Here is a 21,698-nt window from a genome sequence, read left to right on the forward strand (position 1 = left end):
CAGGCTGGGGATTCGAACCCGCCACCTTAGGTGTACGTGGCTGGCGCCTTAGCCGGTTGAGCTATAGGCGCCGAGCCGACTGTGTAATTTCTTAATGTTTCTTTGATTAGTATTAGTTGAACTTCTTGGATCTGAGGGTTTATAACTTTCATCTAATGTGGATAATTTTGGCCATTATATCATCATATATTTTGGTTCCCTCTTCTGCTCTTACCTATATTTTAGAGTGTTTGACAAGCTTAATATCTCATAGCTTACTGATTGATACTGTGGGGATTTTTTTAAATGTATTTTTTCTCTTTTTTCTGGATAGGCTCTATTACTGTGTTTTCAAGTTTATTGATTTTTCTTCTGGAATGTCATATTTCCTGTTAATCCCACCTATTTAATTTTTCATCCCAGACATTGTATTTTTTATCTAAGTTCAATTTGATTTTTAAAAAATACTTTTCATGTCTACTAACATGTTTAATATTACTGCTTGGCTTTTGGAATAAAGGGAATATAATTGCAATAGCTATTTTAATGTTTTTGTCTACCAATTCTGTCAGTTCTGGGTGCTTTTCTGTTGATTGAATTTCTGAATATGGATTGTACTATATTTTCTTGCTTCTTTTCATGACTCTTAAGTTTTTTTTTTTTTTTTGAGACAGAGTCTCATTATGTCACTCTTGGCAAAGTGCCATGGCATCACAGCTCACAGCAATCTTAAACTCTTGGGCTTAAGTGATTCTTTTACCTTAGCCTCCCAAGGAGCTGGGACTACAGGCGCCTGCCGTTTTTTGTTGCATTTGTCACCGTTTAGCTGGCTCTGGGCCGGTTTCAAACCCATCAGCCTCGGTGCATGTGGCTGGTGCCATAACCACTGTGCTACGGGCACTGAGCCATGACTCTCAAGTTTTAATTGGATGTCCGACATTGTGGCTTATTGAATACTGAATATTTTGTATTGTAGTAAATATCGTGAGCTGTTAGGCAATTAACTTGGAAACAATTTTATTTTTCAGGTCTTACTTTCAAGCTTTGTTAGATAAGACCAGAACTGTTTTGCTTGGGACTAATTTTAGCCTGTTATTGAATGAAAAACTTTCTGAATAGTCTCTGAGTGCTTGCAAATAATGGAGTTTTCCACCTGGATGGTGGAAATGGGCACTATTTCCAACTGGGTGAGCCTTTGTGGTTTTCTTCTCTTAATCATTTTGCGTGGTTCATTCCCTGGCTTTTTGTAATTTCTTGACAGATTAAGTACTGATCATTACTCAGCTGAATATTTGAGAGGGACTGTGTCTTGGGTGTAATTTTAATTTCTCTGTAGAGTTTTCTCCTCTGGTGATCTGACCTGCAAACCAAGTTGCTTTCGTACCTCTGTAGATTCCCAGTTTTCCTCTCCCTAATTCCGGAAACTGCCGGGCTTCCTCTGCATTCCCTGTCTTCTCTTTTTTGTGCTCTGTAAAGTCTTTTCAGTTAGTAAACTGAGACAATTTGTAAAGCTCACCTAGTTTGCATCCTATCCCTCAGTTAATGAGTTTCGTTTGTCATCTGCTGTCCAATGCATTGAAAACCATTATATGTATATTTTGTCTGTTTTGTTGTTTTAGGCAGGTGGGCAACTATGGTCTCTGTTATTTCAACTTGATTGAAAGCAGGTCTCCATATAAGAATTTGAAATAGGGCGATGCCTATGGCTTAAAGGGGTAGGGCAGTGGCCCCATATACCGGAGGTGGTGGGTTCAAACCCAGCCCTGGCGAAAAACTGAAAAAAAAAAAAAAGAATTTGAAATAGTTCCTTCAGGCTTGGCGCCTGTGGCTCAAGCGGCTAAGGCACCAGCCACATACACCTAAGGTGGCGGGTTCGAATCCCCAGCCCAGCCCGCCAAACAACAATGATGGCTGCAGCCAAAAATGGCCAGGCGTTGTGGCGGGCGCCTGTAGTCCCAGCTACTTGGGAGGCAGAGGCAGGAGACTCGCTTGAGCCCAGGAGTTGGAGGTTGCTGTGAGCTGTGATGCCGTGGCACTCTACCCAGGGGGATAGCTTGAGGCTCCGTCTCAAAAAAAAAAAAAAAAAGAAATAGTTCCTTCAAATTCTTATCATAGTTCCTAAAACATATTTTGGGTGGTAGTGATAGGAAATGATGATCAGAATTGGTTATCAAAAATGAACCCAGTGAATCTTGAGTGATGATCCCAAGAGTTATTCTAGAGCCTAAGAAGGAATCATAGACTAAAGGTTAAGAACCCCAAACTAGTTAAGTAAGTATTCTTTAGTGGGAACAGTATTAGAGCAGAGCGCCTTTGCCTTACTTACCCTTTGAAGGCAGGCATGTGCAGGATTAAACTATACCTTCTACATTTGCGCAGTGACACTACTGGTTTCTGCAGGGAGAGAGGTTGGGCTTGCTGCTTCTCTCCATAGTCTACAGCAGCAGGCACCTGCCACCTAAAGGTATATCAGATTTGATTAATTATTATTACCATAGCAGAATATCTCTCTGGCTTTAGGACTCTAACACTGCCCTCGATGGAGAAGAACTTGTTACTAAATTGCCAGAAGGGTTTTCTTTTTCTTTTTTTTTGAGACAGAGCCTCAAGCTTTCCCCCTGGGTAGAGTGCCGTGGCATCACAGCTCACAGCAACCTCCAACTCCTGTGCTCAAGTGAGTCTCCTGCCTCAGCCTCCCAAGTAGCTGGGACTACAGGTGCCCGCCACAACACCTGGCTATTTTTTGGTTGCAGCCATCATTGTTGTTTGGCGGGCCTGGGCTGGGTTCGAACCCGCCACCTTAGGTGTATGTGGCTGGCGTCTTAGCCACTTGAGCCACAGGCGCCGAGCTGCCAGAAGGGTTTTCTGTGGTAATGTGGCTTGTTTTGGAAAAGTTGGACCTGATACCTTTAAGGCTTCTTCTTTTCTACAGTGACTGAGTTCAGTACTTTCTTGGTTATTTTGTTGGTGACACATGCATAAAAGCATCAGGTGCTTTCAACAGTGTCATGTATGGGATTACTTTAAAATTCTGCGTTTGGCTCTTTTTTTTTTTTTTTGAGACAGAGCTTCAAGCTGTCACCCTGGGTAGAAGTGCTGTGGCATCACAGCTCACAGCAACCTCCAACTCCTGGGCTCAAGCAAGTCTCCTGCCTCAGCCTCCCAAGTAGCTGGGACCACAGGTGTCTGCCACAACGCGTGGCTATTTTTTTGGTTGCAGCTGTCATTGTTGTTTGGCGGGCCGGGCTAGATTTGAACCTGCCACCTTAGGTGTATGTGGCTGGCGCCTTAGCCACTTGAGCTACAGGCACTGAGCCGTGTGTAGCTCTTTATTCTATGTAAAAATAAATAACTGTTGGTAACTTGGCACAAAATTTTTATCATGTCAGGAGTATTTACTACGTGTCAAGCCTATTGTACCCTGGTTAGAGGTATGGAATGTGAAATGAGGGAGGTAATAGTCTCAATACGTCCTGTACCATCTAAAGCAGTGGCTCTCAAACTTTTTAGGCTCAAATGCATTTATATCTTAAAAATTTGGGGGAAACTGAAGAGTTTCTATTTATGTGGATTATATCTGTTGATACTATGTGATGAGTTTAAACCGATGATTTATGTATTTGTTTACTTATTTAATTTATTTTCTGCTACACAGTCTTCTGTTGTCCTGGGTACAGTGCCATGGTATCTTCATAGCTCACAGCAGCCTCAAACTGTTAGGCTCAGGCAATGGTCTTGCCTCAGGCTCCTGAGTAGCAGGGCCCGTAGGTGCTTACCTTGACACTTGGCTAGTTTTTCCATTTTTGGCAGAGGTGGGGTTTCTCTCCTCCTGAGGGTGGTCTTGAACTCTTTTTTTTTTTGGTCTTGAACTCTTGAGCTTAAGTGATCCTCCTGGCCTGGCCTCCTGGAGTGCTAGGATTATAAGTATGAACCCTGATGCTTTAGATACTTAATAAGGCACAATGATAAACTTATTACATGTTAAGTAATATTTTTCTGAAAATATTTTTCTTTCTTTTTTTTTTTTTTGAGATGGAGCCTCAAGCTATCCCTCTGGGTAGAGTGCCATGGCATCACAGCTCATAGCAACCTCCAATTCCTGGGCTCAAGCGAGTCTCCTGCCTCAGCCTCCCAAGTAGCTGGGACTACAGGCACCCGCCACAACGCCTGGCCATTTTTTGGTTGCAGCCATCATTGTTGTTTGGCGGGCCCGGGCTGGGGATTCGAACCCACCACCTTAGGTGTATATGGCTGGCGCCTTAGCCGCTTGAGCCACAGGCGCTGAGCCTGAAAATATTTTTCAACAAAATATTGCAATAAGAAGTCACCAGCTATGGTGGCTTATGCCTATAGTCATAGCACTTTAGGAGGCTGAGGTGGGTGGATTGCCTGAGCGCAGGAGTTTGAGACCAGCCCGAGCAAAACTGAGACCACATCTCTAGAAAATAATAGCTGGGGCCAGGCACAGTGGCTCACACCTGTAATCCTAGCACTCTGGGAGGTCAAGAAGGGTAGATTGCCTGAGCTCATGAGTTTCAGACCAGCCTGAGCTAGAGCAAGACCCCCGTCTCTAAAAATAGCTGGACGCTATGGCAGGGGCCTGTAGTCCCAACTATTTGGGAGGCTGAGGCAAGAGGACCACTTGAGCCCAAGAGTTAGAAGTTGCTGTGAGCTGTGATTTCATGGCACTCTACTGAAGGTGACAAAGTCAAACTCTGTCTTAAAAAAAAGTAAACACGGTTTGGCACCTGTAGCTCAGCGGCTAGGGTACCAGCTACATACACGGGAGCTGGCAGGTTCGAATCCAGCCTGGGCCAACTACAACCAAAAAATAGCCGGACGTTGTAGCAGGTGTGTGTAGTCCCAGCTACAAGAGGCTGAGGCAAGAGATTCTCTTAAGCCTGAGAGTTTAAGGTTGCTGTGAGCTGTGATGCCACAGCACTCTACGGAGGGCGGCATAGTGAAATTCTGTCTCAAAAAAAAAATTAAAAAAATAAATACAATTAAATTAAAAAAAAGTTAGGTCTCTAAAAGGAACAGTAGGTAGTTCCAGCTACTTGGGAGGCTGAGGCAAGAGGATTGCTTGAGCACTAGAGTTTGAGGTTGCTATGAGCTGTGACTCCACAGTACTTTACTGAGGGCAACAAAGTGAGACTCTGTCTCAGAAAAAAGGAAAAATCATTGAGAAAACTGGCATTGTTTTACATTTTGCAAATCTCTTTATTGTATAAAATGTAACTGAGTGTCTAATATTTGAAATAAAGAAAAAAAGGAAAATATGCCAGTGAGCTTGGTGAACATTCTCTCTAAATAAGCCTCATGGGACATCAGAAACAACCAGCAGTTTGCCTTGTAGACTCAGAACCAGAACAGTCAGTTGTGCGTTTTCCAGTAGGAATACTCCTGCTGTAGCAATTGGCTCTTGGCCAGGGATTACCATTCAAGTAATAGGTACTCAGTAAGTGCTGCATGATCAATTTAATCTCTAAAGATTTGGGGTTGGTTGAACTATTGATATTGTGCCCCTGTATTGTATACTTCAAGGAATAAACTTGAGTTGTGTGAAGTACATTTAGCTCAAGATGGTTAAACTAGGCTACTTCCCTGAATCTGGGGTATGAAAAAGGAAGATGCTGTTTGTAGTTCTTCTCAGAGTTTAAATTGTTCTGTATCAGTGATGTTACTAGTGTAAATTAATTTATGAGTTTATGGTAATAACATGGTTTCATAACTGGCATACCATTGAAAATGTCATTAGCAATAGTTAGCACTTTAGTGACTACTTAAGTTATCAATTAAAATTTGATATCTCTGTCATAAGATATCAAGTGTTCATCATTACTCTGGAAGAAGTCAAATTTAATCAAAATATTAAAACACTTTGATAGCATAGTAGACAATTGATAGGATGAAGTCGTATAGTCTACTAAGGTATAAAATAAAAGATATAAAATAAATTTATTAACATTTGTTTCTTTTCTTTCTTTCTTTTTTTTTTTTTTTTTTGAGACAGTTTTACTTTGTCACCCTCAGTAGGGTGCTGTAGCGTCACAGCTCAGAGCAACCTCTAGCTCTTGGGCTTAGGCAATTCTCTCTGTCTGCCTAAGCCTCCTGAGCAACTGGGACTACAGGAGCCCATGGGACAACACCTGGGTATTTTTTTGTTGCAGTTTGGCCGGGGCTGGGTTTGAACCCACCACCCTTGGTATATGGGGCCGGCACCCTACTCACTGGACCACAGGCGCTGCCCTAACATTTGTTTCTTTTCTTGCCTTAGTTATCTTCAACTGTTCTGAAGCGCGAGACCTGTAAACCACTGTAGATATGGACAAAGAGGAAAGGAAGACTATTAACCAGGGTCAAGAAGATGAAATGGTAAGTGGCTTTCCTTGTTTACTGAGAAGTGTGAAGCATTTATTTCTGCAATTTATTCTTTGAGGGAGTAGAAGAGTACAATTACAGAACACCCCCAGCTCTAACTCAGTGACTTTTTCTCAGCCTGTGTTTTTGGATTGGGGTTATGTAATATCTCTTTCTTGGTTTAGAATAAGTTTTTTTTCACATATGGACTCCTAAAATTTAGGACCAGTATGTTTTTACATTTGATGATATTTAAGAGGTTATGTTAGCTAATAATTAAATATAATCCCAAATAAAAATTTGTTAATCATTTATACAAAATTCCAGAAATCAGCTTAATAAAAAAAAAAAAAAACTTCTTTGCTTTTTGTGAGAGGGAAGCCAAAGCCAGAGATATGTCAGGTAAAATCTAAGATGTCCTGTGAAATGTAAAGTCACATAATCAAGAAATAATTTTTTTTTTTTTTTTTGCAGTTTTTGGCCAGGGCTGGGTTTGAACCCACCACTTCCGGGTATATGGGGCTGGCGCCCTACTCCTTGAGCCACAGGCACTGCCCCCAAGGAATAAATTTTTAGTTTAAGTATATCCTGTATTTTGCATGGAACAAATAAATTATTAGTTGTTTATTTGAAATTTAAGTTTAACGAGGCTCCCTACATTTTCATTTCTAAAATTTGGCAATCATTGTTGTGGTGAGGTGGAAAGTAACTTGAAAGATTTAAGTAATTTGGGTCACTGGGTCAAGTTCATCAATCACAGTGATATTGAGATAATTAGCAAATCACTTAGAAAAAACATTAAACTCTATCTCATCTAAATGTAGTGTGATATGGCTTCATGCATGTAGTTTAGTAAGTAGGGTGCCAGCCACAGACACCAAAGTTGACGGGGTCAAGCCCAACCTGAGCCTGCTAAACAGCAGTGACAACTACAACAAAAAAAATAGCTGGGTGTTGTGGATGCCTGTAGTTCCAGCTCCTTGGGAGGCTGAGGCAAGAGAATTGCTTAAGCCTAAGAGTTTGAGGTTGCTGTGAGCTGTGACACTATGGCACTCTACTGAGGGTAGCACAGTAAGACTCTGTCTCAAAAAAAGAAAATAAAAAAATAAATAAATGCAGTGTGATATTTTATATCCTGGAACAAAAAGAAGACATTAATGAAAAAACTGGTGAAATCCTAAGACTGAATTTAGTTAATAGCAGTGTAGTAGTGTTGACCTTTTAAATTTGACAACCGTACCAAAATGTTGGCATTAGGGGAGACTAGACAAAGGATGTACAGGTACTCGGTAATATTTTTGTGTCTTTACTATAAGCCTCAGATTATTCTAAAATTAAATAATTATTTAAAAAACCCTACTTCATTACAAAATAAATGCTGGAGGAATTAAAAGTATGTAAAAATTAAATTTTAAAAGTTCTAGAAAAATGTACTAAATATGATACACTATGTCAGTGGAAAAGAACTAAGCATAATATTAAATATAAAACCATAAAATATAACTATGACAATGAAGTCAAAAACAAAATTTAAAGGTAAATTATGGACTGGTAAATATTTACAGTATATGTGACAAGACAGTAGTAATCACCTAGAACTTTGGAATTTATCTGCTGTATCATTTAATAATTAATCATGTGATCACTGTCCATGCAGGAGATTTATGGCTACAATTTGAGTCGATGGAAGCTTGCCGTGGTTTCATTAGGAGTGATCTGCACTGGTGGGTTCCTCCTCCTCCTTCTCTATTGGATGCCCGAGTGGCGGGTGAAAGCAACCTGTATTAGAGCTGCAGTTAAGGACTGTGAAGTGGTGCTACTGAGGACTACTGTAAGTCCATGGATTTACTTGTAGCTGGTCATTTGGAGAGCAGAACGTCTTTGTGAATACTTTTGTTCAGAATAATGTATGGAGGGTGAACATTGCTGTCAGGATATAATGCGAGTGCCAGTTTTTGTATTTTGAAAATGTTTCTATTTGAAGTGAATATTATTACAGTAGAGTTTCAAGCAGTGTTTTTCAACCTTTTTTCTTTCAGCACACTTGAATGTATAGTTAAACTTCATGGCACACTTAAATTATGTTGATCAAAAGAATAAAAAAAAGAATATACTTACTGTACTTTGAATCTTTTTCTTTTTGTGGAGACAGAGTATCATTTTGTCACACTTGGTAGAGTGCCATCATGTCATAGCTCACAGCAGCCTCCAGCTTTTGATCTCAAGCAATTCTCTTGCCTCAGCCTCCCTAGTAGCTGGGACTATAGGTGACCACTTAACCACTCCTGTCTGTTTTTAGAGATGGAGTCTCAACTCTTACTCAGGCTGGTCTTGAACTTGTGAGCTTAGGCAATCCACGTGCCCTGGCCTCCCATAGTGCTAGGATTATAGGCATGAGCTACTTTGCCTGGCCCCTTTTTATTTTTATTTTTATTTTTTGCAGTTTTTTGGCTGGGGCTGGGTTTGAACCCACCACCTCTGGTATATGGGGCCGGCGCCCTACTTCTTGAACCACAGGCACCACCCAACCTAGCCCCTTTTTAAAAGTTTTTGAGGCACACCTTAGTTCCTCTTACAGCATACCAGTGTTGAAAATCACTGATTGAAAGGATCAGATCCATCTCCTTCCCTTTATAGCTCTTGATAATGCCCTGAGAGATTGGATACTCGTCTGTTTAAGGTTCTGGCCCTTTACACCTATAATCAAGATCTCTCATTCACTAGACCAACTTCTAGACAAGCTGCTGCATCTTAGGTGGTTTTTTTTTTTAAAATTCTAATTGGAAGCATTTTATAAGAGGTTTTCATATCTAGTGTCAGCCTATAGACAAGTAATTCCTTAATTTACTCATGATCTTTTATGGAATATTGATGTTTGGTAAAATATGTCATAAAAATTGTGAGTAGTGGAAAGCACATCATGTTTGAATTTCAACATCTTTATGAAAAAGTTTAATAATTTAGTAAGAAATGATTCTTTCTCAGCTAGAGGTGAGTAAATAATAGTATGTAAAGAATGGAAATAAAATAAAAATAGAATGTTATATAATATACATAATTGACTCACTACTTCTCTCCTTTTTTTCTCTTCTAAGGATGAATTTAGAGTGTGGTTTTGTGCAAAGATTCGCTTACTTTCTCTGGAAACTCACCCATTTTTGAGTACGAAATCTATAGTTAAGGTTTCAAATGGCCATGCAGTTCACTTAATTGAGAATCCAGCTGAAGAGAGTAGGCATGAGTTGAATAAATATTCACAGACTCAGTCACAACAGGTATTGTGATTTAGTGTCAAAATTATTTCATTTTATGATATCAAGTATAGCTTATAATTTTGTTTGTGGTTACTGCGTGAGAAATTTACATGCATATGAAATACTTAAAATACAGCTTAAGAGTTAATAGAAATAAAAGATTATGTGTTGTAAACTATCGTATGTTTTTTGATGTAACATCTATGTATTTTCTACAGATTCGTTATTTCACCCACCATAGTGTAAAATATTTCTGGAATGAAACCATTCACAATTTTGATTTCTTAAAGTAAGTATCTTTCTTTTGTTTGGGTTATATTATAAATGACCTGAGAATATTTTAGGTAGAAAAGAATTTATTCTAATTTTACATAAAATCAAAGAGGTTTTCATTTCATAACTTCTGTTCACTTACTGACAATTCCCTGATGTTATCTGAAGGCTCATTAACCATTTAAAAATAAATCTTGAGATGCAACTTGTATCATGGCAAAATTTATATAAAAATTATATAATCAGTATGTCAACATTCTTGAGTTTGAATTCTTTTCAGTTTCACCTCAAAGTGAATTTTTGTTTTTAATTCAGATAGAGTCTCACTATGTTGCCCTGGGTAGAGTGCTGTGGTGTCACAGCTCACAGCAACCTCAAACTCCTGGGCTTAAGCGATTCTCTTGCCTCAGCCTCCCGAGTAGCTGGGACTATAGGCACCCACCCCGATGCCCAGTTGTCATTGTTTAGCTGGCCTGGGCTGGGTTCAAATCCACTAGCCTAGGGGTATGTGGCTGGTGCCCTACCCAGTGAGCTATGAGCGCCACCCTCAAAGTGAATTTTGAGTATAGCTTATAACCTATATTTTAACATAGAGTATCTGAATTATCACCTTTTAATTTTCTGAGAGTTATACCTAGTTGCACTTGATGGAGTAATAGACAAATAGAAGTTCAATTTTAATAGTAGATAATGAATGGGACATTGTTAGATGTGTGAACCCTTTGGTTAGGACAAAGTGTAGTAATCCTTTTTTTTTTTTTTTTTTTTTTTTTTGAGACAAGAGTGTCAAGCTGTCACCTTGGGTAGAGTGCTGTGACATCACAACTCGTAGCCATCTCCAAGTCTTGGGCTTAAGTGATTATCTTGCCTCAGCCTCCCAAGTAGCTGAGACTACAGGCGATTGCCACAATGCCCAGCTGGGTTTTTTTTGTTTGTTTGTTTATGGGGGGTTATAGTTGTCATCATTGTTGTTTGGTGGGCCCAGGCTCGATTCGAACCCACCAGCTCCAGTGTATGTGGCTAGCACTCTGGCAGATTGAGTTATAGACATTGAGCCTGTAGTAATCCTTAAAATTTATGTTATATGTTGGCTCAGTGACCTTAGAACAGTGGCTACGGTGGCAGCCACATACACTGAAGGTGGTGGGTTAGAATCTGGCCCAGGCCAGCTAAACAAGTGCAAGAAAAAAAAAATAGCCAGACATTGTGGTGGGCGCCTATAGTCCCAGCTACTTGGGAGGCTGAGGCAAGAGAATCGTGTACGCCTAAACATTTGAGGTTGCTGTAAGCTGTGACGCTAGGCATTCTACGAAGGTGACATAGTGAGACTCTGTCTCAAAAAAAAAAAAAAAAAAAAAAAATTATGGTGTGGAGCCTGTGGCTCAAAGGAGTAGGGCGCCAGCCCCATATGCCAGAGGTGGCAGGTTCAAACCCAGCCCCTGCCAAAAACTGCAAGGAAAAAAAAATTATGTGGGGGGTTCAAGTTATATATGTACTAAATTTAATTAGTACTTATATTGCTATTGTTAAAATGATTATTATAGGGACGGATGCTGTGGCTCATGCCTGTAATCCTAGCACGTTGGAGGCTAAGGTGGGTAGATTGCATGAGCTCACAGGTTTGAGACCAGTTTGAGCCAGAGCGAGACCTTGTCTCTAAAAATAGTCAGGCATTGTGGTGGGAGCCTGTAGTCCCAGCTGCTTGGGAGGCTGAGGCAAGAGAATCGCTTATGTCCAGGAGTTTGAGGTTGCTGTGAACTCTGATGCCACAGTACTCTAAACAGGGTGACAAAGTGAGACTCTGTTTAAAAAAAAAAAAATTATTATAAACCTAAATGCCATTGCTTGAGAATGCCAAAGAAATTCTTACTTACAGCAGTAAATAAAAAGAATCATGTTATGGACATTTAAAATATTCATGCCTAAATCTTTCCTCAGACACACTAAAGAATTAGAACATTCTGGAATGGGCCTGGGCATTTCCACATGCCAAATTCTAAAGATAATTCCTGATTAAGAACCATTGCCTTAGAGAAAACTGCCAATGAGCTACCGTCTTGTTAAAATTTTTTTGACTTGGCACTGGTTCCTGCTGCCTTCTGGAGAAGTCATCAATCTCAGTGAGAAGAAATGTCAAACATATTCCCTATGTGGCTTTTACTAGCCATAGAAACTTACAAGATTTAAACTTACGCCAATGATAGCACTGAATTATGAAGCTTACCTTCATATCTGAAAAAAGGGTAAAAGGATTGTAATTAAGTATTTGTAAGATTCTCTTTGCTTTACATTTCAATAATTGGTATTTTGGTTAAGCATAATTAAGACATTTTTGGATAAAGTAGATACGCTAGTTGAATCCCAGTTAGAATTATTAAAGATTTTAGGCATTTTCTATGACTTACAAATTCTATACTTCTGACCTAGATGTGCCTTAGTTTGTGGAAAGATTTAGATTGGTGCTTTCATGGAGAAAATAGGATTTCATGGTTTGAATCAAAAACTGAAAAGGAGAAAGAAACTATAGATAAATAAAAAGTAAAACATCTCATTTTTAGTTTGGACTTATCAAGTTAGTTTTACCTTAAATTTTTTTAATTATTGGGTTCTATGCCTCTGGATAGCCTTAAAAGATAATGATTTAAAAATTGAGTATTTAGAGCCATGTTATTATGTGATAATACATTAGATAACCCAGAGGTTGAGTTTGGGACTTAGACTTTTCATTATTGTTTATCTTGAGATTTTTAAATTCTTATTCGTTATGTCTAAATTTCTGTTAAAGGTTTCTAAGAAATTTGTAAGGAAGTCACACTTTAAAATCAGATACATAGAAAAATGAGGCATTAAGAAATTTGGATATTTTCAACATTGTTTAAAGTAAAAACTTTGGATTTATTTAGGGGACTGGATGAAGGTGTTTCTTGTACGTCAATTTATGAAAAGCATAGTGCAGGACTGACAAAGGGGATGCATGCCTACAGGTAATTTTTATCCAACTAAGGTTAGATCTATTCTCAAGATTCCTAAAATCACTATTCCCCACCCTTTGCCATACAGTTGTACATATTAATAGATATTTAAATGTTACAGACGTAGAAGTTGAGAATGCATTTAATATTTGGGTAAGACTGTCTCAGTTTTAAAAATTATAAAAATGTTCAGGCTCATAATTTGAACTTGATATTCCTGAAATTTATATAGTATTTGATCAATTCTAAGGTGCACATTTTTCCGCATTTTAATATCTCTGACATTGGCATGTGTCATACAGTTGGTGGAGTGTTATTTACTTGACAGCATTTTTATCTTTCTTGATTATACATAAAGTAATGGAATATCTTAAAATTGACAGCATCTTAGATTTTCTGAAATATAACGTTGAGGATTGTAAGCATGAACTCAAATTTACCACAATGAAAACTTGTAAATTGGGAGACATCTTTTTCGTTGTATTCTCTGTCAAAACATAAAAATATACCAGTGTTTTGCCTGTTTTAAAGATAAATGCCATTTTGAAGTTAAATTAGAAATTCATTTTGTGTAACACATTTTTTCAAAGGGTCAGAACACAAAACACTCATTCAGCCTTATACTTCATAAAAGGCAAGAATTAGTGTATCATATAGAAATTACTATTAAAAGAAATCAGTGGAAGGATTTATTTATTTATTTTTCCCAGCATAAAGTTGGTATTTAACAGTGGAAGGATTTAAACAACTTTTTAAAAGCATTTATTTAAAAGTCCAGTGCAGTGTTTTAAAACAAACACTCTTAGAATAATATGCTTATTTAGGGCTCAGCGCCTGTAGCTCAGTGGCTAGGGCACCAGCCACATCCACCAGAGCTGGCAGATTCGAATCCAACCTGGACCAACTACAACCAAAAAATAGCCAGGTGTTGTGGCAGGCGCCTGTAGTCCCAGCTACTTGGGTGGCTGAAGCAAGATAATCAGTTAAGCCCAAAAGGTTGAGGTTGCTGTGAGCTGTGACGCTATGGCACTCTACTAAGGGCAGCATAGTAAGACTGTCTCAAAAAAAAAAAAAAAAAAAAAAGAAGAAGAAGAAAATATGCTTATTTAGAAAAATAATATAAGACCCCTCAGATTTATTTGGTTTCTTGCAAGAATTAATTGTAATTTAAAATCATTAAGAAAGTATTTTCAAGGCTGGAGAAGAGAATCTTTTTGGTTATAGACTAGTGGGAAAGATAATTGTCACATATAAAGATGTAAGACAAAATGAAAGAAAATACTAACAATATAGTTGGCTAGTATTGACTTTTTTGATTTAAACATCATGGGTAGAGAGTTTGAATTGTAGAATTGTTTAGAAACATAAATTTAAGAGTGGTCCATGGTTGGAGCCTTAGCTGATGTAATGCCTTCCCTAAATTATGCTATAATTATATAATATAACGTAATACTATCACTATATTTTCCTGTTGTAGAAAATTGCTTTATGGAGTAAATGAAATTACTGTGAAAGTGCCTTCTGTTTTTAAACTTCTAATTAAAGAGGTAAGACTGTTAAAATATAACTTAACAGTTGTGATCAATAGATTTATCACTTTGGAGTCATTATTAAATAAGATATTCTGGGTTTTCTGTTTTCTAATTTCTCTTTACTTGTTATTTTACTTGAGAAGTAAAGGCAGTGAAGGAATTTAGCATGGATTTTTAAACTATTTTTGTCTAATTTTGCTTTTATTCAATGTTGACTTTTTTTTTTTCTTACTTTGTTGCCCTTGGTAGAGTGCCGTGGTATCACAGCTCACAGCAACTTCCAGCTCTTGGGCCCAGGTGATTCTCTTGCCACAGCCTCCCGGGTAGATGAGACTATAGATGCCTGCCACAACACCTGGCTTTTTTTTTGTTGTTGTTGTTGTTGCTGCAGTTTGGCCGGGGCCAGGTTCAAACCCAGCACCCTCAGTTTATGGGGCTGGCGCCCTACTTACTGAGCCACAGGCATCGCCCCATGTTGACTGTTTTTTACTTTCAAGAAATTGTAGGCCTGGTGCAGTGGCTCACACCTATAATCCCTACACACTGGGAGGCTGAGGAGGGTGGATTGCTTGAGCTTAGAGGTTCAAGACCAGCCTGAGCAAGAGCAAGACACTGTCTCCAGAATAGCTGGGCATGGTGGTAGGCGCCTGTAGTCCCAGCTGCTTGGGAAGCTGAGGCAAGAGAATCACTTCAGCCCAAGAGTTTGAAGTTGCTGTGAGCTATGATGGTACGTCACGCACAGGGGAACGGAGTGAGACTCTGTCTCAAAAAAAGAAGAAGAAATCATACATTTATTTAATTTGTTCTTATAGATATATGCACCTGGGTTTTTTTTTTCTTATTTTTAAAAAATCAGTTCATTATATTTTCTTTTTTACAAGGTATTTCGTGATACACTATTGGAGACGAGGCATTTTTCCAGCTTAGTATTTAAAAACATGATGATCCACCTCAAGGAACTTACATTGTAGTCTAGGAGGAAAAAATGTCAGTAGTTATTGTAGGGACTGGACTGTTCAGTTGTAGGTGCCATACAGAGGTGTGCCTAAAGGATTATGGGCATGTAAAAGAAGGGAGTAAGTGACTTTGCTTAGCAGTTAGGCTTGCCAGTTCTTTGTTCTGGTTTTTGTATTAGAGTTAGTTGTATTGGGTGAATAGTAGAAATAACAAATGTTTTCCATCTTTTCCTAAGAGTAGTCGTATAATCTTGCTTGTTTATTAACATAGCATAGTGTAGGAATTGGAAAAACTGATTAGTAATATATTTCCATTGGTAGCTAACTGGTCTTTTTTTTTTTTTTTTTTTTTTTTTTTTTTTTCTCGAGACAGAGCCTCAAGCTGTCCCCCTGGGTAGAGTGCCATGGCATCACAGCTCACAGCAACCTCCAACTCCTGGGCTCAAGCGAGTCTCCTGCCTCCGCCTCCCAAGTAGCTGGGACCACAGGCGCCCGCCACAACGCCCGGCCGTTTTTTGGTTGCAGCCGTCATTGTTGTTTGGCGGGTCCGGGCTGGGGATTCGAACCCGCCACCCTAGGTGTACGTGGCTGGCGCCTTAGCCGGTTGAGCTATAGGCGCCGAGCCAGCTAATTGGTCTTTAGTAAACCTTTTTCTCTAGTTATCTCTTACTAAAGAGAAATTAGTAAGTTTTTTTAATTATCTCATTGAGGTAAAAATGAGACTATATATGTGTATATATGAAAGTGTTTTGAAAATTACAGAATCAGGCTTGGTGCCTGTGGCTCTAGTGGCTAGGGCACCAACCACATACACCTAAGGTGGTGGGTTCGAATCCAGCCCGGGCCTGCCAAACAACAATGACGGCTGCAACCAAAAAATAGCCAGATATTGTGGCAGGCACCTGTGGTCCCAGCTACTTGGGAGGCTGAGGCAGAAGACTCGCTTGAGCCCAGGAGTTGAAGGTTGCTGTGAGCTGTGATGCCCCGGCACTCTACCCAGGGGGACAGCTTGAGGCTCTGTCTCAAAAAAAAAAAGAAAGAAAATTACAGAAACAGTAGTTTTAAGACATTGGGAGGTTATTCACGAAATTGATAAAATATCCTGACATTTGGATAAACGAAGTTCAATGTCCCTTATCTCTTTTTCATTTAGAGCTTAATACTTTATGATTTTCTTAGCGAAAGCAAAACAATATAATCCATTAACTCTTATTTATCTTCCCTTTGGACTTCAGTGAACTTTACATAAAAGTAAATTTGTGTTTGCATTTATGATAAGTAAACATTTATTCTATTTAATTAAATGTTTGGCATGACTCAGTGCCTGGAGCTCAGCAGCTAGGGTGCCAGCCACATGCACTGGAGCTGGTGGGTTCGAATCCAGCCCAGGCCTGCCAAACAACAATCACAACTACAACCAAAAAAAAAAAGCTGGGTGTTGTGGCGGGCACCTATAGTCCCAGCTACTTGGGAGGCTGAGGCAAGAGAATCGCTTGAGCCTAAGAGTTGGAAGTTGCTGTGAGCTATGATGCTACAGCACTCTACTCAGGACAACAGCTTGAGACTGTCTCAAAAAAAAAAAAAAATAAATGTTTTGCATATTACTATCCCAGAACACAGTAATTATTGGAAATGTACTTAATGACTAAAGCAGAATGCGTAGCACCTAAATTCCTATATTTTAGTCTTTTCTAGAATCTATATTTGGGTGGTATGAATCTAAATAGGTGCCAATAATTTAAATTAAGCTTAATTTAGTCAAATTCTAGTAGTTTAATGATAAACAGAAATATGATTACATTTGTCCTACTCTTTAGGATGGTATATATGTTGCCATTGGGTACTATATAATTTATTCCATAAGTATCTTTTTGGTTACTTGTCAAATGAAAAGGTGTAGAATATGGTTCTATCTCATTTAATTTGACTTAAAAATCTTGTTTTCTAGGTTCTCAACCCATTTTACATTTTCCAGCTGTTCAGTGTTATACTGTGGTGCACAGATGAATACTATTACTATGCTCTAGCCATTGTGATTATGTCCATAGTATCGATTGTAAGCTCACTATATTCTATTAGAAAAGTAAGTCCGAATTTATTATGGGTTTCACAACTGTATTCGTATTTTATAATGACATGTAAGGTGTGTGTAATAGCTTGGTACAAAGCAGATACTCAGCATAGTTAACCTTGTTGCGTGAACATGCGGTCTTCTCCCCCTACCTTTTTTGTTCGTGTGGGTTTATTTTTGGAGGTTGGGGAGAAAGCAGATGTATTTTAGAGGCAGACTACTGCTAGTCTACTTAGAGGCTATAGGGATCTATCATTGATTATCATAAACTGAAATACTGGATGGCTGGTTCTGCAGTTTCATTGAAGTCTCTGCTTTGTTTTAAGCTAAAACGATGAATAATTTTTGAATCTCTGATTCTTAACATTTTATGAAGATAGTTATATGCATTTATTGTATTAGCTTACCTGAGGGAAGAATGGGCTTGTATTGGCTAGTTTTTAATTTTTCTTTTCTCTTTCAGCAATATGTTATGTTGCATGACATGGTGGCAGCTCACAGTACTGTGAGAGTTTCAGTTTGTAGAGTGAATGAAGGTAAATACTTGAATTGACCACTGGAAGAATAAACCAAAAAAAAAAAAAAAAAAAAGACCCAGTAGACACTGTTGTGTGAAGTTAGCCCAATGTATTCTACATATACCATTATTTTTTAAGAACTAAAAATATGCAATATGTTTTTGGATTCCTGAATTTATATCAAATTCATTCACTTATGTAAAGTTATGGGGGGTTGCTATGTAATAGGTAGTATGCTGGGCTCTGGGGATTCCTCCTAGAGGCAGATGATAAACAGTAACAAGTCTGACAAATACTATGATGGGGAGAGGACAGGGAACTTACAAATTAGAGCTCATTTACTATAGAGATAGGGAATGGCTTCTTTGAAATATTCTTAAGTGGTAACTATTTGATTAGCCAGATAAAAAATAGGTGAGATGTTGGTAAGGGGAGAGGGTGAGTGGGGAGAAGAGGGTTTTAAATGCTCAAAGGCCTGGAAATTAGAGATAATGTAGTCATAGTGAGAAGGGACAGAAATACAGTAAGGCAGATGGAGCAATTAGTTGACAGATGGCCGTATAAGGCAATAAATTTTTTTCATTCTTTTTTTTAATTTCACATTAATATGAGATTACAAACCATAAGGTTATATAATTACACATGACAAGTAAAAATCAGAGTTATAGTTAATGTTTTTTACCTAGGGAATATGCCATATAACCATGCATTAAACCTATTGGGTGAGAAGCTACTGACTCCCCTCCCCTCCTCCTTCCTCCTTGGTAAACAAATTCATTTTGGCTTCCATGTTCAGACTGATTTAGAGAGGAGTAATACTAAAGGCATGGCCTCTTGATCAAAGTAGGAGCTGCAGAGATGAAAAAAAAGTGAGATACGTTTGAAAAATGATTACATATGGGTGTTCAACAGAATTTGCTGAATCATTGGATATGAGATCATGGAGAGGTGTCAGGCTGGGCAGATGGATGTTGGTGCTATTTGATTAGATAGGGAACCCTGAAAGAGAAGGAAGAATGTAAGAAGGATAATGTTTGTCTGATGAGATTTGTTTTCTTTTTCTTTTTTTTTTAAGAGACAGAGTCTTACTATGTTGCCCTTGGTAGAGTGCCATGGCATCACAGCTCGTAGCAACCTCAAACTCTTGGACTTCAGCAATTCTCTTGCCTCAGCCTCCCAAGTAACTGCCTCCATGTGGCACCCGCCACAATACCCGGCTATTTTTTTTTTTTTTTGTTGTTGTTGCAGTTGTTGTTGTTTGGCAGGCCTCAGCTGGGTTCAAACCTGCCAGCCCTGGTGTATGTGGCCAGCACCCTAACCACTGAGTTACAGGCACCAAGCCTGTTTGATGAGATATTGAAGAGGTAAAGGAGAGGCAGTAGCCACTTTGATTTATCCAGAGTATTGCATCATTCTCTATTCCCTTTTTGGGGGGGGCACAGAGTCTCACGTTGTCACCCTTGGTAGAGTGCCGTGGCATCATAGCTTACAGCAGGCATCCTCAAACTATGGCCCAGAGGCCACATGCAGCCTGCCTAGGACATTTATCTGGCCCGCTGGGTGTTATTGCCGCCACTGCCTGTCCTGCTTAGCAGCCGACTCTCCTGGGGCCTGCAGTCTGGCCCTCCAGGGGTCTGAGGGACAGTGAACTGGCCCCCTGTTTAAAAAGTTTGAGGACCTCTAGCTTACAGCAACCTCCAACTTAGGGGCTCAAGCAGTTCTCTTGCCTCAGCCTCCCAAGTAACTGGGACTACAAGCTTCTACTACCATGCCTGGATATTTTTTTTTTTTGAGACAGAGTCTCAAGCTGTCCCCCTGGGTAGAGTGCTGTGGCATCGAAGCTCACAGCAACTTCTAGCTCCTGAGCTCAAGCGAGTCTCCTGCCTCTGCCTCCCAAGTAGGTCCACAGGTACGCGTCTGCCACAACGCCTGGCTATTTTTTGGTTGCAGCCGTCATTGTTTGGCAGGCCAGGCTGGATTTGAACCCTCCACCTTAGGTGTATGTGGCTGGAGCCTTAGCCACTTGAGCCGAGCCACAGGCGCCGAGCCCATGCCTGGATATTTTTAGAGACAGGGGTCTTGCTTTGGCTCAGGGTGGTCTCTAATCCCTGAGCTCAGACAGTCGACCCTCCTCTACCTCCCAGAGTGGTAGGATTCCAGGCGTGAATCACTGCATCCAGCCATTTTCCATCCTCTCAACTCAGTAGACTATATGCAAGTGATTGCGTCCTTCCCCCATGCTTCCTTGCCACTTGCTACTTTAGCTGGAGGATCTTCCTCTTGTAGCTGCAGTCTTGGAGATGTGTGGTTTATTGGCACTTCTCTTCTTGCTCTGCCGGTGCCGAAGATACTGAGGCTGTTTGGACAAACATCATTCAGCTTGTATCCTCCTTGCCTGCTTGGCATAAACTTGCATATTATTAGTATTTTAGTTTTGGGGTACACCTAAAAGGAGTACAGTTTTTTTCTTAATGTGCTTCATTTGGCAAAACGTAATAAAAAAAGGGAGTAGAATTTCAAGTGGCATTACAGCCTTAAGGAAAGTGAAGTTTTAAAATAGGGGCTTTCTTTTTGAAAATGAAGATTAATATACTTACTCAATTATATTGAATACTTTAAAAGTTATTTCCTCATAATTCAGCCAATATTTTAGAAAGGAAAGAATATCTTACATCAGAAAAACAAATGTTTTCTCCTCACTCATCTTCCTTTGCAAACTAGTGTGACTATATTCTGAGCATTATTAACCTGAGATGGGGGTGTGTGTGAGTGGAAGGGCATGAGGGGAAAAGAGAATGGCCTGTGTAGAAGACGATCCTAAAGAAAACCTTTATCCTTAGCACAATCTTCAAAGTGTTTAGCTAACTTACATTTATAAAGAAATAATGAGCTATATAAAATATTACAATGATTATTTAATAAGTTTAGTCATATTTAAATAATCTTCACTGGGTGCTGTGGCTTATGCTTATAATTCTAACCCTCTGGGTCAGGGGAGTGAGGAAGATCCCTCGAGTTCAGAAGATTGAGACCAGCCTGAACAAAGTGAGACACCATCTCTACTAAAAATAGAAAAATTAGCTGGGCATGGTGGCACACCCATGTTGCCCAGCTACTCTTGAGGCTGAGACAATTGTGGCAGATCAGTTGAGTCCCCAGAGTTTGAGGTTGCTGTGAACTAGGCTAAGGCCAAGGCACTCAAGCCTAGGTGATAGATCAAGACAGTCTCAAAACAAAACAAAACAAAACAAAACAAAAAAAAAGACTGATTTATCAATATTGAGAAGGTAGTGAGACTTATAAATAGTGGCAGTGAGAAAAGGAATACTCACTTTCTCGCTGGAGTACTCTCTTTTCTCAGGAATGGGGAAAAATGCTATTGAAAAGAATGTTGAAAGTTTCAATGCTTCTTCCTCTTTACAAGGGACTGTTAAAATCTGAGTTTATTTTACCTGTTTCAGGGGGATCACCTGTATGGATTCATTGCTTCTGTTTCCTGAGATGGTTGATGGCTAAAATTGATCACTGGCAGTTGTCATGAGTGTTGAAACTACACACTTGCTTGGTCAGAGGGTACTTGGTGGCATTACCTGTACTCAGTTGGCATCCCATCAGGAGGCAAACTAGCAGACACACCATGCTTTGCCTAGTGATCTTACTGGTCAAAACTGTCCGTTTGTTGGGATTTTTCTACTTAACCCCATTATATTAATAACTTGTTGAGATCAGGTGACAATTGGATAGATTGTTTGCTGTATTTTTATTTCAAGTTAAAGAATATTC

General features: G+C 39.3%; 1 protein-coding gene across 6 annotated transcripts in view; it reads left to right on the top strand.

Moving 5' to 3' along the window:
* Positions 1–21,698, top strand: part of ATP13A3 (ATPase 13A3) — a 100,944-nt gene that overhangs the window by 26,721 nt on the left and 52,525 nt on the right. For 5 of the 6 annotated variants that reach the window (XM_023514837.1, XM_023514836.1, XM_003792690.3 and 2 more), the window contains 8 exons: positions 6,257–6,354; positions 7,997–8,170; positions 9,435–9,614; positions 9,812–9,882; positions 12,770–12,850; positions 14,316–14,385; positions 17,275–17,409; positions 17,861–17,933. In XM_023514837.1, the coding sequence (XP_023370605.1) occupies positions 6,304–6,354; positions 7,997–8,170; positions 9,435–9,614; positions 9,812–9,882; positions 12,770–12,850; positions 14,316–14,385; positions 17,275–17,409; positions 17,861–17,933 (835 nt within the window). In that variant the 5' untranslated portion in view covers positions 6,257–6,303. Of the gene's footprint in view, positions 1–6,256; positions 6,355–7,996; positions 8,171–9,434; positions 9,615–9,811; positions 9,883–11,690; positions 11,987–12,769; positions 12,851–14,315; positions 14,386–17,274; positions 17,410–17,860; positions 17,934–21,698 lie in introns of those variants that run through there. The other variant, XM_023514840.1, reaches the window with a different exon arrangement.

This window comes from Otolemur garnettii, unplaced genomic scaffold, assembly GCF_000181295.1.
Source record: "Otolemur garnettii isolate 467f Iridium unplaced genomic scaffold, OtoGar3 scaffold00060, whole genome shotgun sequence".
NCBI lineage: Eukaryota > Metazoa > Chordata > Mammalia > Primates > Galagidae > Otolemur > Otolemur garnettii.